The sequence below is a fragment of the Rhyacophila brunnea genome, unplaced genomic scaffold (genome assembly GCF_057557595.1).
Source record: "Rhyacophila brunnea isolate RB1 unplaced genomic scaffold, BYU_Rbru_1.0 scaffold_15, whole genome shotgun sequence".
NCBI lineage: Eukaryota > Metazoa > Arthropoda > Insecta > Trichoptera > Rhyacophilidae > Rhyacophila > Rhyacophila brunnea.
The window spans coordinates 6450088-6468793 of record NW_028232806.1 but is presented as its reverse complement, the minus strand read 5'-3'; the positions used below and the strand labels follow the sequence as shown (position 1 = coordinate 6468793).

At 35.8% G+C, this 18706-nt stretch overlaps 1 protein-coding gene across 1 annotated transcript in view; it reads right to left on the bottom strand.

Annotated features, from left to right (window-relative positions):
- The window catches only part of didum (dilute class unconventional myosin), a 52737-nt gene that overhangs the window by 21204 nt on the left and 12827 nt on the right, over nucleotides 1-18706 (bottom strand). Inside the window, exons 5-22 of the mRNA XM_085943031.1 lie at nucleotides 17411-17541; nucleotides 16081-16300; nucleotides 15009-15100; nucleotides 14756-14905; nucleotides 13977-14223; nucleotides 13720-13856; nucleotides 12858-13056; nucleotides 12472-12692; nucleotides 11245-11423; nucleotides 9981-10061; nucleotides 8941-9079; nucleotides 7285-7442; nucleotides 6916-7090; nucleotides 5774-5863; nucleotides 3787-3971; nucleotides 2896-3152; nucleotides 2024-2162; nucleotides 1817-1895 (exon numbers count right to left, since the gene is read on the bottom strand). Of these exons, the coding sequence (XP_085799157.1) occupies nucleotides 1817-1895; nucleotides 2024-2162; nucleotides 2896-3152; nucleotides 3787-3971; nucleotides 5774-5863; nucleotides 6916-7090; nucleotides 7285-7442; nucleotides 8941-9079; nucleotides 9981-10061; nucleotides 11245-11423; nucleotides 12472-12692; nucleotides 12858-13056; nucleotides 13720-13856; nucleotides 13977-14223; nucleotides 14756-14905; nucleotides 15009-15100; nucleotides 16081-16300; nucleotides 17411-17541 (2879 nt within the window). The remainder of the gene's footprint in view (nucleotides 1-1816; nucleotides 1896-2023; nucleotides 2163-2895; nucleotides 3153-3786; nucleotides 3972-5773; nucleotides 5864-6915; nucleotides 7091-7284; nucleotides 7443-8940; nucleotides 9080-9980; nucleotides 10062-11244; nucleotides 11424-12471; nucleotides 12693-12857; nucleotides 13057-13719; nucleotides 13857-13976; nucleotides 14224-14755; nucleotides 14906-15008; nucleotides 15101-16080; nucleotides 16301-17410; nucleotides 17542-18706) is intronic.

Sequence of the window (18706 nt, the reverse complement as noted above, 5' to 3'; positions counted from 1 at the left end):
AGCATTATAATGAGTTACATTAACAATTGTGTAAGCCTTATAATGAGTTACATTAACAATTGTGTAAGCATTATAATGAGTTACATTAACAATTGTGTAAGCATTATAATGAGTTACATTAACAATTGTGTAAGCATTATAATGAGTTACATTAACAATTGTGTAAGCATTATAATGAGTTACATTAACAATTGTGTAAGCCTTATAATGAGTTACATTAACAATTGTGTAAGCATTATAATGAGTTACATTAACAATTGTGTAAGCATTATAATGAGTTACATTAACATTTGTGTAAGCATTATAATGAGTTACATTAACAATTGTGTAAGCATTATAATGAGTTACATTAACAATTGTGTAAGCCTTATAATGAGTTACATTAACAATTGTGTAAGCATTATAATGAGTTACATTAACAATTGTGTAAGCATTATAATGAGTTACATTAACATTTGTGTAAGCATTATAATGAGTTACATTAACAATTGTGTAAGCATTATAATGAGTTACATTAACAATTGTGTAAGCATTATAATGAGTTACATTAACAATTGTGTAAGCCTTATAATGAGTTACATTAACAATTGTGTAAGCATTATAATGAGTTACATTAACAATTGTGTAAGCATTATAATGAGTTACATTAACATTTGTGTAAGCATTATAATGAGTTACATTAACAATTGTGTAAGCATTATAATGAGTTACATTAACAATTGTGTAAGCATTATAATGAGTTACATTAACAATTGTGTAAGCCTTATAATGAGTTACATTAACAATTGTGTAAGCATTATAATGAGTTACATTAACAATTGTGTAAGCATTATAATGAGTTACATTAACATTTGTGTAAGCATTATAATGAGTTACATTAACAATTGTGTAAGCATTATAATGAGTTACATTAACAATTGTGTAAGCATTATAATGAGTTACATTAACAATTGTGTAAGCATTATAATGGCGCCCACAGTACAATAGTGGCATATCATCTCCAAGTGCGTGAATCGTGGGTTCAGATTCTATATTTGGAAAATTCGCACATTATTTAGATCTAGAACATGAATCTAATAAGTTGAGCTAACAACCATTTCTCATAACAAACTCAGGATGTAAAAATATAGTGCACGAATTTGTAGGATACGGATATTATAAATGAACGGCATTGCAGGATACATAGGCATCTAATTACAAAAACTGATAAGTCCTTTTATATATCCCTGGGCCAAGCGTACGTAACTGGTTGGTTTTAATGTTAGCTCATTTTTTTTCTATCGTATTTGATGTTCAAATTCGATGCTTAGTGTCAAACAACACTATCTACAAAAGTGCAACTTTACAGGAGAGCCAAAAATCGTTATTTTAAATTTTTGTAACTCAACAAGGGAAATGTTTATTTAAAACCTAATGTTAATATTTTATAATTTATTGTGTATTGTACATTTATCTTGCTTATGATGATGTTAAAATTTAACTTTAATTAAATAAAAATTTAAAATTATTTATATATTTATATTAATTATTTGTGTTTGTATGATTTTGGTGTGTTTTAGAAGTTGTCTGTCATTACTTATAATTTGTAATGTCCACAATATGTTAAAAAAATAAATGAATTGAATTGAATTGAATTACATTTTGAGTGAGATCGCACATAGAATATGTTACGTATCTTTTGTCAGATTTTGAACACATGTGTAACTCATCATTATTTGTTATTAGACACCTCATATTATGATAAATGGAAAAAAATGCGAAAGAGATGAACAAGATTATTTGTTTTTCACTAGTAACTCCAAGTTCTTAGACTTACATCTTCTGCAGCATTTTCAGGTTGTGACGCAGTGCTGGCATTTGATAGAGATCTCTGATGACCACGGAGGCTTCGTCTTCTGAAAGTTAATACAACATCGGTAAGAATAACCATCAAAAAAGGCCCACCTGATTTAATATATTATTAATTATGTATGTACTATGAAATGTAGCGCTTTTTTAACAATATCAATTAAGGTATACCAACCCTTGCATTTCTTCCAGCCTGGCCTGCAGTTGGTACTGTTCTGTCAGCAAACGTTGGTAAGCCGTCTTCTCCAAATCCAATTCGGACAGTAGTTCTCTCTTTTCTAATTCATATTGCTCTTTCATTTTCTTCTCCGAATCTGAAAAAATATACAAAATTCAATAGTAACAGTTTGCAGTATCCGACTTTCCGCAATGATAAATGAGGCTGTTGGAAGCAAAGGAAACAAAGTTACTTTTAGTATTACGGAACTCTGCTGCCATTGTTTCTAAAAGATTCAAATATGATTTACTCCAATTCGTAATGCAGGAAAAGTAAAGGGCAGCAGAGGCTTAGGCAGAAGGATATTCTCTAAGCTACGCAGCCTCTGTAAATGACTCAATGTTCAAGTAGTTGGTTATGTGATACGACTGGTTCTGGATAGCGCGTTGAAAAATGGGGTGTAATCGTCTGAATTGATCATGGATGAAAAATATCCTTATAATTAAGTACAGATTTCCCTCCACCCACAATTTTTGTTTACTTTATGGTTGCTGCATTATTCAGGTATAGATAAAAAGAATAATCCATAAGTGTAATTCATTCAATTGGCTGTAGGCACGAATTATTGCAAATTGTAAAAGAAACATTTTAATCCATATTTGTGGTGACGCATGATCAATACACAATTATTGCTTTGAAATGCTATGGTGATTATTAATTTTTTTCGATATCTAGTGATTAGGTAATAGTTTTTCGAGATTACCCACGTGAGCAATTTTCCGTGTGATCAATTATGTCTGTTTTTTAGTTGCCAGCCTTCGATAGAAGATTTCATGATATGAAATATCCCAGTTATATTCCGAGGAGAAATAATGAGGTTAATGACTTACCTTTTTGACTGACTATGTTGGTCTCTTTGAGGCTCATCAACTCCTTGGCCATCTTACTGCTCTCGTATGTCCAAATTTCTTTCTGTTTGATGTACTCCTCGTTCAGTTTGTTCTTCTCTTCGACGAGTTCGATACTATTGTCTCTCTCTTGAGTGAGCTGTTGATCCAGTGTTACGATCTTAGCTTCTCTGTCTCTCAATGCGAGTTTCAGTTCCTTCAGTTCCGCCTCCAGCCCCTTCAACGGCTCCAGTTTAACCCTGCAAGAGATAAGTGAAGGTATAGATTTTTATTATCAATACAGATTATACGTATTTATAATCGCTACCGATTATGGCAAACTTAACCATTTCCCATAATATTGGTTGTCGTTAACATTTTCCCTGAATATATTATTATCCTTCCCTTATGTAATGACAGTCAGAGCAATCAGCTAAACCATTGGTCGTACTTATAAGATAGTTGAAGTGTCTTGAAATCAAGGCTGCACCCTTCCATATGTGCAAAATGTGCATTACACAAAGGTGAACAACCTGTCTGTTTTGTTTATTTAACACTAATTAAAAGGCTGTCTAAACTGTCAAAACTGTCTATCTCGCTCTAAAAGTTAACACAGCCAAGAGAAGTGCTGTTAAAACATAGCACTTATTGTAACAATATATAATACCTCAATACATAAATATGATAAACTACCCTCAATAGCTGCCGATAGCAGTTTTGTGTATAGAATACATGCGTTGAAATCATTACGAACATTAACTTTGAAGGAAATTTACTTTAGATCAGTTGTCACTTCCATTGCATGAGGTATGTATGCTTCATATATCTTTTAAAACATTGTCTAGGGAAAGTGGCGGAAAATGGATATATAAATTATTATCAAGATGCACTTACTTGAGGTCTGAGACTTCGTTGACCAGGTGAGCGATCTGCTTGTTGTCGACTTGAAGATTTCCCAGCTTCTGTTGCAGACTGATGATCTTGTTCTCAAGGCCACGGTTCAGTTTCTTTACGTGTTCCACGCTGCGGGCCTCCGCACGCAGCTTTCTGTATTGGCGGCGAGCCAGGAATCGGCGTATCTAAAAGACGAAAACAGCATCATCACCCGTTTCTCAAGTCTGTTTATTACCTAAGAATATTTGCAGCTAATGAATATGACGATCACATTGATTTGTATTTCTAAAGCTGTACTATAAAAAAGCGGCGGAGACTCAGTACTAAACGGTAAAATAACTTAAATATGAGAATTTTCTAAACATAATACCTACAAGGCAATTGGCCTGAATTGAATGTGAATCATATAGTAAGTAATGATTGCAATGAAATTGTAAGACAACCTAGAAATACCTTTGAATACTTAAAACTACTTCCTTATCCACTCATTTCATTTTGTGTGTTTGAGTTTGAGTTTAGAGATTTTTGAGTGGATAAGGAAGCAGACAAGGGTTTGCGATGTAATAGAGTTTATTAAAAGCCTTAAATGGAGATGGGCTGGACACATAGCTAGAAGAAGAGACAATCGTTGGACAAATCTAGTCATCCAGTGGTATCCAAGAAGTACAAAACGTCCGCAAGGTAGACCTAGAGGCCGCTGGATCGATGATATGATAAAGTTCTGCGGAAGTACGTGGCAACGCAATGCACAGGACCGAGAGAAGTGGAAGCAGCTTGAAGAGGCCTTCATCCAGCAGTGGATAGATTCAGGCTGATGATGATGATGATGACTTAAAACTAATACTAGCTGCCTGGAACTATTCCTTATGGGAGGAAATGTAGTGTGGTGAGAGATTTGCTATCTATTTATGAAAAATAAAATTAGTATAGTGGAAATTTCAAATTTAGGTTTTAGTATTACATAAAGTTGATATCTGCTAAAAAATAATATGTGAATAAATTAACAACATTTAGTTTACAAACTTCATATGCCATTTTGTTAGATGGCAATTGTTGATTCTATGCGGGACAAAAACTGAATGAAAAATTTTCATAAGTATCTCAGGGCACCTTAGTTCTTCCGATAGGTTTTGAATTCGTTGCAAGCAATAAATAAAAAGATTATCAAATAAACATAGTTTGTATGCAAGTGACAGTAGATGGAACGTTCTTTCTTAATTTTTGTATACTATGAGTGGAAATCAAATTAATGTGTTTTTAATTTGGAATGGTTACATATTATAACATAATATATCTGAAAATACCCCTTATGATTATAATATATAATATCATCACTGTTCTGGCAGAAGACACTAATTCGAAAAAATTACATATTGAGTTAGTACCAAAAAGGTGCCTTATTTCAAACTTTACAGTCTGGAAACCTTCTTAATAAATAAACAGTCTTTATTTTAAAGTCATCCTTTTTACGATTACTTAATAAACTCACATGATAGACCATTATTTCAAACTTTTTAACAACTTCAAAGTCAAATTACTCAAAACTAGTATTCTCCAGTTAGTGTGTTCTGCCAGAACAGAGACGATATGATTGATATGAGTAGGTATAGGTAATTAGCACCGCACAATACATAAGAAATATTTTGTTTCTATAGAAAAATAATTTTTAAAATAAAAGATTCAGGTTGTTCTGAGAGAGTTATACTGAATATGAAGGAATAAACTGCCGTATGTTACCTACTATATATTGCAAAATATATGATAATCAACTGTCAAATTGTGTCTTTATTTCCTTCATTTGTCATCACCATTACCTCCCATCCAACAGAAAAGAAATAATATAGTTTCACTTACAATAAATACATCTTTCAATTAATTATACATAAATATTAAAATGCACCCGACTGAGGCTCCCAAGAATTGATTGCTCCTAAGTGAATCGCCACAATATTTATTAAATTTACATGAAAATGAATCAAAAACCCACCGCAGACTGGCAGATGACAACGCGGTACATCATCTTTGCGTATCGTTTCCTTGCAAGCCATCCTCGCACCCGCGTCTGAATCTTTATGGCCTGAAATAAACAAATAAAATTAAATATAATTGACCCATCGTATATAGATCATAAATCAAAACTCACAATGCAAATATCACGCCGTATAGGATGGTTTATTTATAAAATAAAAACACAGGTTTTAGTATTTACTCAGAGTTCTGACAATGTCCGATTTTAATAAGATCATATGGGCCTCCACAGAGTAGAGGTGTGGAAGAGTTCACAGAGATTAATCAAAAATAACAGAGAAAACTTCAAACGGTACCTACATGAAAATAGATTAACAAGATAAGATGACTTGCTCGATCAAATAACCCGATGAACTTGCCAAAAAATTTGTTCAGTTCAGGTAGGTATCGCATTTGACAACTAGATAACCACACATAACGCTAGAAATGAATCTCGATAAACTAAGGTGCTTAGTTTCAAAATAGAGGACCAGTATGATCAAAAGGGTCAGAGCTAATCAGACTGGCTGTAAGATTGTGAGTAAAAATTACGGAGTTAACATAAGGTTAAATCCTATTCCGTCTACATAACGCTTGCGACATCCAGTCAATGGGCAGTGCCATCTGTGGGTCCCCCTTTATTAAATTCAACATGGAATTCATAGTAATTGTTATGAACATTAAAGTAAGTATGCACATTTTGATAATTTCGATTCTACCCGATGTGGTTCTTATTCGAATGATTTATAATGGTTGAAAAATCCTGGGGCATAATTGATTCTACAGTTAACCCTTAAATGCTTGATGGCAACCCTTTAATGTACTTACATATTAGTATCTTTCTAATCGATCGCATTTAATGTTAAATATGATTATAAATTAACAGTGGCAGTAGTGGTAGTACATTTGTCAACACAGATAATATTTTATAAACAACGTCCCATGGTTGCGATTTTATAGTGCAGTACACAGTTTAAAGGATGGAAAAGATGGTCAGCGGTAAATATGTACGCGAAAGAGCGGATGGATTTATAGTTCCGCAAATCGCCATGAAGATGTCCGCAGCCATGATATAAATCTATCATTTAGTTGATTGTGTTAGTGTTTGCTGGAGAGACTTACGGCGGCGTTGTACTTCATCTTCATGAAGGCTCTTCTAGCCAAGTATCCTCTGGCATAACGTTGGAGTCCAAGAACTGTTGCTTTGATTCTCTTGTATCGAAGTCTTGCTAACCAGCCGCGAATACGTTTCTGCAAGATAGTGGCAGCACGCTGTCTACGTAACTCTTGGGCCAATCTGTTAATCAACACAGAGAAAATACAGAGTTTACAGAGTGGTCAAGAAACGAGTGGTGGGAATAATTTTATTATAATGAAAAAACCAAAATTTTCGATATATTCTATGAAAAATATATATGACGTAACAAAATGCAATACAGTCAATTATCATGTGTAAATTATAACTAGGATAATAAAAAGTTAGTTTCGTACTTTCTGGCCAGGAATCCACGTCCATATCTCTGAAGACCAGCGATGGCAGTCTTGATCTTAAGATATTTCTTTCTACAGACAAATGCTCGTATTTGGCTCTGCATGATGATGCAACATCTGCGTAGACGTTCCGCACGCAGTTTTTCCAGGTAAGCCACCTTAAACATTGTAAAATCAAATATAAATAAATGAAAGTAAATTACTAATTGAACTCAATCTATATAAAACATTACGTGGTCATTAACTGCAAGTGATTTCAAGAAGTTACAATCATGACGTCTATAAGCTTTCTAATGATCCTGTAGTCTGATTTGTCGAAACCCAATGCCTGTGATGGGCCAGTTACATGACACGTATGAATGATCAATCAATGATAAAGCGCCACATATTTAGTGGACCAGAAGGATAACAGAGAGAGAAGAGCATACCTTCAGTAGCTTGATGGCCTACAGAAAGTCTTGCAAGCATCATCTATTGGGTAGTAGAAGACCGAGCATAATGGGAAAGTATGTTTGAGGCAGCTATAGTCCACCCCTGGCTGGAGTGCCAGAAAAAAGGTAGAATGGTAGAAATACAAAATCAATCAATGCAGCAAAGTCACATTTTAGTGACACTTTGCCGAGATTCAATAGCTCTTCAGTGCATCTATTTTATACACAAGACTGCTATAGGCCCCTATCAGCAGCTATCGAGGGTAAATTTTTTGTATCAAAGTATTAGCACATTGTAACAATTACAATTGTAACAAACCAACTGTTACAATGGTGCTCATGGCTGTGTGAAATTTTTGAGCGAGATAGACAGTTTTGACTGTTTAGACGGCTAACTTATTGTAATTGTTACAATAAGTGCTAATACTTCGATACAAAAAATGAAAAACTACCCTCGATAGCTGCCGATAGTAGTCTTGTGTATAGAATAGATGTGCAGGAAGACACTAGTACGGAATTTTTATTATAGCACCAGCTGACCCTATCAGTTTTTACACATTTTGAATCCATGAATCACAATCCAAATAATGCATAGATTCCATTGAAATTACATAGATGTCACTGCTAGCTCATGCTGTGTCTTCGCTTATACCCCACCCCATACGCAATGTCGATTTTGGAATATTTATGCATGAAAAATCCCAATAAATCAAAATATTGTGTTAGGCAGAATACAAAATGCCAGTTCAATGATATTTATATTAGTCAATAAATAATTCCACATCTGCGGTTTAAATGTGATTTGAATAAATCCTGACTAACAAATCATATATCCAAATGACTCATGTTCGGTCACAGTTGATCGCGATACACACACGCTTTCTAGTAAGTTCATATTTATTACGATGTCATATTACATATGTGTCGCTGAGTTTCAAAACCCGCTATAACACTTTTTTGAAATAATTAAGATATATATCGTTGGATTCGTTATTAAAATCTCTACATGAAATTTTTATCGCCTCTTTCAAAAGCCGCTACGATTAACTGTCATTTATGAAACAAAATCAACGTGTCTATCAAATCCCGCTATAACACTACTGAAACATTCAAAAACCTTTTTAGTTCAAAAAGTTTTTGTTGATTTTCTCAACATAATGAAAAAGTGTTATTGGGGGTTTTGAAACTCAGCGACACATATAGATGGATGTTGCGGGTTCATTACCTGTCCTGCTCTGAAGAAGAGCTTAGCTTTGCCGAAGCGGTATTTGTCTTCATCTTTGATGCACTTCTCAATGATTTTGGAGCAAGTAGTCCTCGAGTCATTTCTGTTTATGTCCTTGGTGTTACACAGTACTCGGTATCTGCAAAATTAAATACACAATGAACCACGTTAAAAACCATTTGTAACAAATTTTACATTTGTTCCGTGAGATTTATTTGATACAAATACCTTGTACATAATATTGCTATGAGCCTGAAAGATTTTTTTCATGACAAAAAGGATATTATCTCAAAAACAGTACGTAAGCAAATAATAATTATCCAAAACCATACGGTTAACATCAAGCAACCATTAGTATTTTATTAAAAAACAATGTATGTATTCAGAGAACCGATTCACTCAGTAGTGATTCAGAGACTTTCTTTCAATTAGAGGTACAGTCCAACAAACTTATCTAAAGAACGGTCAAAAATGGAACTACGAACTATCATATGGACACCATTTTGAAACCGTCAGATTCTGTCCAATTGCGAGCCTTGATTGGGTAGTTTTTGGCATTGGCTCCTCATCCATTCTTTAGATGAGTTTGTAGGTCTGTAATGATCAGTTCTGACTGATTAGTTCATTTAAATCATTCGATATTTGAGTTAGTAGACATCCCACTATTCTTGAAGAAATAGTCATGTCACCAAGTCATGAATCATGAAAACTTGCTGATGACGTCATGAAAATGTATATTGCATTCATATAAAAACTGGTGACTGTTTTACGGGCAGGCTCTGACTCTCGACAATGGAAACATAGCTTTATAGCAATCACATCATGAGTCAGTCAGCTTCGCTTAGAAGATGGTGTATAATTGTTTAATGGCAGGCTCGTCATGTCGTACAGGAACGTCGCACGTCAACTACCAAAATTCATTATCAAGTGATGTACTACAAAGAGTTCGGTTGACTCCCTCTTTCTTTGCGCAGAAGCCTTAAAATATTCAGAAATTGGAATATTTCACGTAAATTGAATTAAATCAAAAGCATGTTTACCTGATGAAGAAATCTTGGTACAGCCATCTTGAAGGGAATCCTGCAGCTGATATTCTTATTGTCTCTAAAACTCCGCACGCTCTGTCAAAAGAAACAAATCATTAGTAAGTTAATAATAAGTCGGAGCTAAGAGTAAATTAATGATTTTTGGCCCTATTCTAGCAGTCGTATTTTCTGTTATTAATGTGTTATGTACCAGTAAACACGATTAGTACTAAAATAGGGGTATTAGGAATAGTGAAAGGTAAACTACCATTTTCACTCCACAGAGTTTAGGTTATATTCTTTTTCTTCAGTCGTGTACATGCGAGAGATATGCTTAAACTCTTGGACACCGTGATGGAGGTTATATTAATAGACTGTATTAGGAATGGTTGTTAGCCATTGGGTCCTTACTGTGGATCAAACACACATTGAGAAACACTAACCACTTCAATGTAAGGATATTCGATAGTATTAGAGGATTATCAAGACGTAACAAAATAATTATATAAACGGACGATGTTATTGCTAGAGCTAATTCCATTTTAACTTCCCTTCTAGCCCCAGCCGCTATCCAACAATAGGTTGTCGCACACTGGCGGTGAAGTTCAAATCAGTGACAAACAAAACAATGTCAAAATACTAAGTGTAATTCGACTACCTCGTGGAATAACGCACCAACTCAAAATAGTGTGTTTTACGTTTTTTGAGCTATTGTTGCATAGAAAAAAATACCACACCGGCCAATTTTTTTTTGGATTTTTTTCTCGAAAAACACCCAAAATACTGATTAATATAATACTCGTAAGTAGAGTTATGATTATATAACATTTTTGTAATATCTTAAATAACATGGAATAATAATCCACCTGTAGTTGGTATCACAAGTTATTGTTATTATTTTTATAAACGGATTTTGCTACACATTTTTTTGATTGGTTTTTTGCTCTCCTGAAAAGTTGATAATTTAGAGTTAGTGTGTTATTCCATGAGGTAGTCGAATGTACATATCCAACTCACACAATGGATTGCCAACGCACTATGTATAGATATTACATCTAATACAGATTCCGGAAATCTATTTTGCCTAATAATATGTTTAAATGCACATCCTGGACATACAATCGCCGACTACAAGTTCAACAATGAATCTTTAAGTTCAGTGCCTGCCAATTGTCTATTCATACTCACCCCTTTTTATATGTGAATGCAGTAACCCCACCCCACCCGCTAATAAAGTCCACTACTGCCCTTTATAAGAATTGCAACATGTTATAAATACCTTAATTGTTGCACTGCTCTGGCCGGGTCATACTGGAAGGCTCCCTTATCATCGTTGGGCTTGATGCAGCGCACATAGTGAGGGGTGGTGGCGTTGAGGGTGGCCATCAAAGCGGTAAGAGAATTTCTGAATTGGGCTCCCACGCTCTGGCGATTTTGCTTGGTCGACGCACTCGGTGCCTTTTGGACAGGATATCGAATTACTTACACATTCTGACAAAAAATAAAACCATTTGAGCTTAATATCGCCCAAATATATTTTTTTTGCCTCCAATAATCCGATATCGATTTTAGCTGCATCAGATAATTTTTACAATTTAAGATGTCATTATTTATGGAGGACCACTAATCGGCTATATGTATGCAAATAAAAATGAATCAAAATTACGTTTATGAAAACTAATATTATGTCCATGTTCTAGGATGCATTAAAGTTCACTGCGTTTTATGCTTCTCATGTAAAGTTTTGTGGATAGGAAACGGTTTTGAAAGTGCATCGACATTATAAGTACAACACAAACATGGACCCTCCAAACCAACCCGCCCCGCACCACACTCGTTCTTAATCGAGCGTATCACGAGGCCCAACGTTTGGATGTGAAGCATCAGCAGTTGTTTACGCCTGTGAATGTCTCAGGAGCAGATACCCAAGACTAAGGTCGCCACACTCTCAAGTGAGCTTTGACTGAGTTTAATGAAATACGTAATTTAATAAAAACAAAAATAAATGAATTTAATGATACATAAGATACAAAAAAAACAAAGCTAAAACAATACAAACAAACAAAACTATGTGAAGAGATAAGACTTTTTAAAATGCAATATACTTGGCCTTTTTGGCGAACAGATCAGACGGCTCGGGCTCAACAGCTGGTTGGACCAACTGGAGCATCTCTTCCCTTTCGTAACACATTCTCGGACATTCTCAGAGGATATGGATAAGTATAGTAAAACCTCATTAATATGAACATGGTTAATTCGGTGTAAATCGAAACATTCACTAAATTAAAAAAATCTTATTTACAGCGATTTCCACCACATGTACCATAATAGTCACCATTAATCAATTAATCTGAAAGAAATATATCGGAAACGGAAACAATATTACAAAATTGCAATACAAAAACTTAACTTTTTTTTTACCGTACATTTTGTATTTTGTAATTCGAATTTTTTTTAAATTTACTGTACATTTAACAGATAGAATCATAATTATTGGTATGCTTACAGACGGTTTGGCTGGGGATATTTTGACTCTGGGTTTAGGTTCTGGCACTCCCAGAGTGTCGGTGGACTGTTGCTGAGACCCGCACAGCTGACGCAGAAGAGAAGACGCGGCGTGCTGCTTCAGCAAGTCAATCTGCTCTTCCAGAACGGTGTCTCGATTTTTCTCCAGGAATCCAGTTGTTTGATAGATAACGTCATCGGCAAAATGCTTAATTACAAATGCTGCAAAGTAACAAGATATAGATGTCAATAAGTAACATAACACTAATGGGATAAACCTTATGAAAATTTAGTCTTAAAACACTTTTAACATCGTTAAGTACATAATAAATTAATACAGAAAGTATATTTTTTTCAATTCAAATCAAGATAGTAAGGTAGTCTTACCATTTGTATCGAAGCGAGGTTTGACGAAATGCGCCGAAGCCTTACACCGCTCGTGCATTTTTGCCAACCACGATGCGTCCGATCCCTGCGGCATGCGACATTCCTCGTCTAGCAGGTCCAGCACTCCCAACCGCGCCTCGATTAGGTCTATGCACGGCTGGTTGTCCGAAAAGTGGATCATCGTCCAGGTTATTTCTTCCTACAAGAGACAATTAAAAAAAATTATATAAAATTCGTATGCTAGCTTTTAGTTACAATTATAATTTCGGCTCTGAATTACCAAAGGACAAGAATAGATAAAAAATACAAACTACAGTAAAGCCCTGTTAATTTGAAATCAACATGAACGAAAATCGAAAAAAATTTGAATTTACGAAATACAAAATACATAATGTACTTATAGCAAAGTAACAATAAAACTTTTTTAAAAAGGTTTCCGATATAATTTCTTTCAGATTAATATCAGTGGTAACTATTAGGTTGATTTATCGAATTAGTGGAAATCGCTATAAATAGATTTGATGAATTTTAGTGAATATTTCGATTTACAGTGAATTTCGAATTAGCCGTGTTCGTATTAAATGGATTTACTGTATGGAAATTTTAGATCAGGCCCTGATGTATGGTGTGCCATTTGAACTGATTTACCGAAAACTACCATTATCGTAATAATGTTGTATTTCAGTAAAAGGGGACAATTATAAGCCTTCAACCCACTGGGGTATATAATGTATATACAGAAGAGCTATGGGACGCTGGCATAACCTGGTAAGGTACAAGAATACTGGCGAGTGACAGGGATTCTTGGAAGCCCCGTGTGATGTCATTGAGGAGTGGAAAGAGTAAATTGAAATATACTCACCCTAAGATATTCTTCCTGTTCCAATTTGAAGACATGCGAGTTGAACTGTTGTTGGAGTTTTTCATTTGCATAGTTGATGCAGAACTGTTCAAAAGAATTCGTCTCGAATGTCTCAAATCCATAGATATCCAGCACACCTTAAGGAAGAGAACAATACCATTAAAATATTTTTCCATGTAATAACATTCTATTCCAAAACAGAAATGTTAAAAAATAAGAAAAAAATATTACTCCACGTCTGGATTTCAAATGCTTACCAATAAAATGCGCAGTGGGCTGAGTGCAGCGCAATGCTCTGTTGGCCCCCGTCACAAGCCATGAGAAGAGCTCTGCGTAAAGCCTCTTTGCGAGAGCGTCTCTGGCCGCGTGCGCCTGTGTGTGTCGCAGTGGCGATTCGATGGTTTCGCTGCGAGAGACGATCTTCCTGTGGGTGAGACGGTGGATTGTCGCTTCGGGCGGCGACCCCGCCAACATGCAGAATGCCGACAGATGCTTGTCTTTCGGCTGAAAAAAGTAATATGATTGTTAGCAAGTGAACAAATAAGGCTAATTAATATGTAAGGCTAGCTCAGTTGACCAATTGTTCAGTCGGCGTTTAGTGGTTCTAGTATTAAGTCGGCGTCAGCTAATCGTCCTAGTCTACATTAAGCAACTAAATGAAAGTAGTCACAAGTACGCATTATTATTTAACTAATTACCAGGTGGCAGTGCCACCTGCCAACATTCAACAAGTATGCTAGTGCTGCACTGTAAGCATCTATTAAACTATCTGGAGAGTATCCTAATATTTGTTTTCTTTTACGACCCGATTAAAATAAACTATTCCTTTATTTTAGTCAGTTTATTTTTCAAATTTACGTGTATCTTTTCTTTCACCTTACCCCAATCAAAACATCTTCTCCCTGTCTCGATCTTTCCTACACATATGTTTTCTCACGCATTACAGATAAATCAGGACAAATAAATATATATAAGGTGCTTCTTTTCCTCTTGGTTTCCCGTAATCCAAATGTTATTAATATGTTATGATACTCACACTAATAAAACTAGCCTCTCCATCGTCGCCACCCGACATCTCCTCCGATTTCAATTCGGTGATGTTTACGTTTCCCAAATGCAAGATGGCCGCCCAGATTTTAAACATGTCCGCCTGCTCCTGGCTGGTGAACCCCAGCGTCGTCAACGCCTGGAAAACATCAATTAGTATTTTATTACAAATAAAACCAGAAGAAGGTTGAATCCTTAAGTTTTCTATGAATCATGGAGATTTTTGAAGTTCAATGCTTTACCTGCTTAGTTTCGGCAAAACCCTTAGCGTCATCAACACCGTCTATGATTGGATTATCACCTTGGTTTAAGAAGTTGAAAGTGTCTTGATGATCTGAAAAACAATAAGACAAAGTTGATCAACCCGTATTATAAATCAGGAGTTGAGAATTGAACAAATAAAGTGCACCGATTATTAAGTTCAGTAAATCGACATCTAAGTTAAATATGAGTAAATTCTGTTTTTAACACTATGTAAATAAGGTCTTATTTTTGGCTGTTCTATTAATAATGTTTATAGTGTTTGGTTGGGCTAATTATGGTCGCTTTTACCCACCTACCTCAAATCCTCAGATATTGTCGCAAGACCAGGCAACCCGCAGTTACGGGTCATGAGTCGACTGTGATTGGGAGTTACATACAGTTACTTCAAGATAGCGTACGCGCCTAGGCTTGTTAAAGCTAAGACTCGTATCGCGCCGTGATCTGATACAATACGACCGAAGCCACGTTAACCACAGTGTTCATCTAAAACGCATCTGTTCGACCTTCGTGGCGCTAAATCTGATATGGTTTGAGCGAATGTCGCGTCTATCATCCCTCCTGAACTTGTCATCGTCATTTATCCCAAAACACAAGTGAAACTGTGAGAGTGACATTCCGAACAGTTCGTTTACCAGTGCGTGAGTGCGTGAACACCGAACCAGCTCTAGCGCGCCAGCCCTCTCAACATAAAATGTTAGTGCCTTGATTGAATCACTGTTTAAATCTCCCCCTAGATACGTAATCCACAAGCATCTTAAAATTACAGTCCACTGCATTGCAGGTTCATTTGCAGAGAACTTCACACTACTGCAATGACATTTATTTGCCAATTTGCAGGGGGTATAAAAAGACAATCCGCCACAATGAGTAGACAAGCATCAAATAATAAATACTACACTTTGCCGTTATTAATTAGTTTAAAAACCATTTAAAAGTTGTGTAAAACCGTTTATAGCTGCACTCGAGTAAGTAATTATAATGAACATAAAATGGTTGAAATTGATTGAATAATACTAACAATCAAGTATTATAATATATTTTAACATTTACCAAGCTTCAGTTCAGGCATCGTGTTTCTGACAGCACACAGCTGATAGAATATGTGATAGTTCCTCTCGCCGGGCGCTTGAAAGACGACTCTGGACTTCTCCAACAGATACGTCCTCATGGAGGCGCCCACTATGTGAAAGGCTTTGCTGAAGTGGATCTCGATGAATTTACCGAATCTCGAACTGTTGTCGTTCCTGGTTGTTTTTGCGTTACCAATTGCCTGAAATGCAACAATCTCATTTTATCTTGAATTATCATAAATAGGAGAAGCTGTTTTGAGAGGATGTACCATACCGTAAGAAACATAAAGTGAATTTGAATACTTATGACTTTCGAAAAGATGGGAGTAATTTTGTGCTATTTTGACGGAACACTTTATTGTTGGTTATTTATAAGCGCAGCTAACCGTTCTGCCAATATTGACATCTGTCGTTAAACTGATAAAACTTGTCAGCCGGTCAGTTAAAAACAATATACCTACCCCATCTTTTTCATGTGCACGGTGTGAGAAAAGATGGTCCTCCCGAAGCGGGCCCCCAGGCTAGGATCTTTGGCGAGTCCCCTACTTATCGCCAAGGTTAAAGGCAATGTGACGATCTACAGTTGCATATTCCAAATGGTGTTCGAGGTAAAATTGAGGGTATTTTTTAGCGATTTTTTGTATTTTTAATACACCCATTTTTATGTTGATTTGCACAATAATTATGGACATATCAAATATCGACAATAATCAAAAATTGTAAATATGGCAAAACCACATGTTATTAAATGTTAGTACCTATGCCTGAAGTGAAACAGCGCCGCAGGCGACATTTTTTTACTATTAGTACATGTTTATCTCACTTGGCTGGTCGATATCTCACACCGGACCCCCCGTAAGCCCAGGCCCCCAACCCCTTGTGGGACCCATGACCTATCTAGATACTTGACGTCATAAATATCAGTGGAGATTGATCATCACTCGCCTTTCAATATGAAGTAAATTCTTTAATTATTTTAGTTTTACTTATTTTACTTCTACTTAGTAGAAGATCTTTAAATGTGTTGCAGTCTATAAACCTTTCCAAATGGTCGCGCCGTCGCGGAACACCTATTCAGGTTCGGTGGAACACTGGTGTTCCGCGGAACATAGTTTGGGAAACCCTGAGTTAGAGTATGAACCTAATAGGTTGAGCAAGTGGCTGACATCCATTTCTCGTAAAAAAAATCTGTTGATACAAACTTCCACTTTGTGGAAGCCCATATGATTCTATTAGGATCGGACATGGTCGAAATGAATGAATGAATTATGATTCGATAGATTTTTGCAGAATGCGAACAGATATATTACCTCCATGATAGGACTGGAGGCCAGGACCTTCTTCTCGACTTGCGTTTCCGTCGTGCTGCCCCCGACTGTTGCAAAATATCTCATAGCGTATTTTGCACTCACTGTTTTACCTGCGCCGGACTCACCACTCACTAAAACAGGAGGAATACATTGTATATTACGAGGGTGGGTCAATAATTCCTTAGAAAAAAGCATTAAAAAAGTTTTTATTTTCGTATTTTTTTTTTATTTCTCAACATAATCTCCTTGGAGCTCAATACACTTGGTTAGACGTTTCTCAATTTTTTTTAAACCGTCAGAAAAATAAGTTTTCGGAAGGTCCTCAAAATAAGCATTTGTCCGATCGATGACTTCTTCATTTGAAAAAAAACGTTGTCCACTCAGCCATTTTTTTGAGTTTGGGAAAAGGAAAAAGTCACTGGGGGCTAAATCTGGCGAATACGGTGGGTGGTCGACCAATTTGAACTTCAATTCTTCAATTTTAGCCATTGATCGTAAACATGTGTGAACACGGGCATTGTCCTGATGAAAGAGGATTTTTTTCCTGTTTAAATGAGGCCGTTTTTCTTCAATTTTGTTTTTTAGCTGGTCCAATAAAGATGCATAATAATCCCCTGTTATTGTTTTTTCTTTTTCCAAATAGTCAACGAAAATAATTCCACGTGCATCCCAAAATACAGTAGCCATAACCTTGCCAGCTGATTTTACGGTTTTCGCCTTCTTTGGACATGGTTCGCCTTTCGCAATCCACTGCTTTGACTGTTCTTTCGTCTCGGGAGTATAGTGGTGTATCCATGTTTCATCTACAGTCACAAAGCGACGAAAAAAATCATCCGGATTGCGTTGCATGAGCGACAACAGGGCTTTAGAGGCCACCACCCTATTGCGTTTATTGTCGACTGTGAGCAAACACGGCACCCATCTTGCAGAAATTTTTTTCATGCCCAATTTGTCATGTAAAATAGAAATGACGCTACCTTTTGAGATCCCTGTAACCTCAATTATCTCACTCAACTTTAATCTTCGGTCACTTAACACCATATCGTGGATTTTATTGATCATTTCTGGTGTAGTCACCTCTACAGGACGTCCTGAGCGTGGTTCGTCCTTTGTTGATGTAAGACCACGTTTAAATTCATTTAACCAGTTATAAATAGTTGCAAGTGAAGGAGCAGATATGCCGTGAACTAAATCCAACTCATTTTTTATTTCCTTTGCTGTTAACCCTTTTATATTAAAATGTTTAATAACAGCTCTAAACTCAATTTTCTCCTTTTTTTTGTAAACAAGCAAATT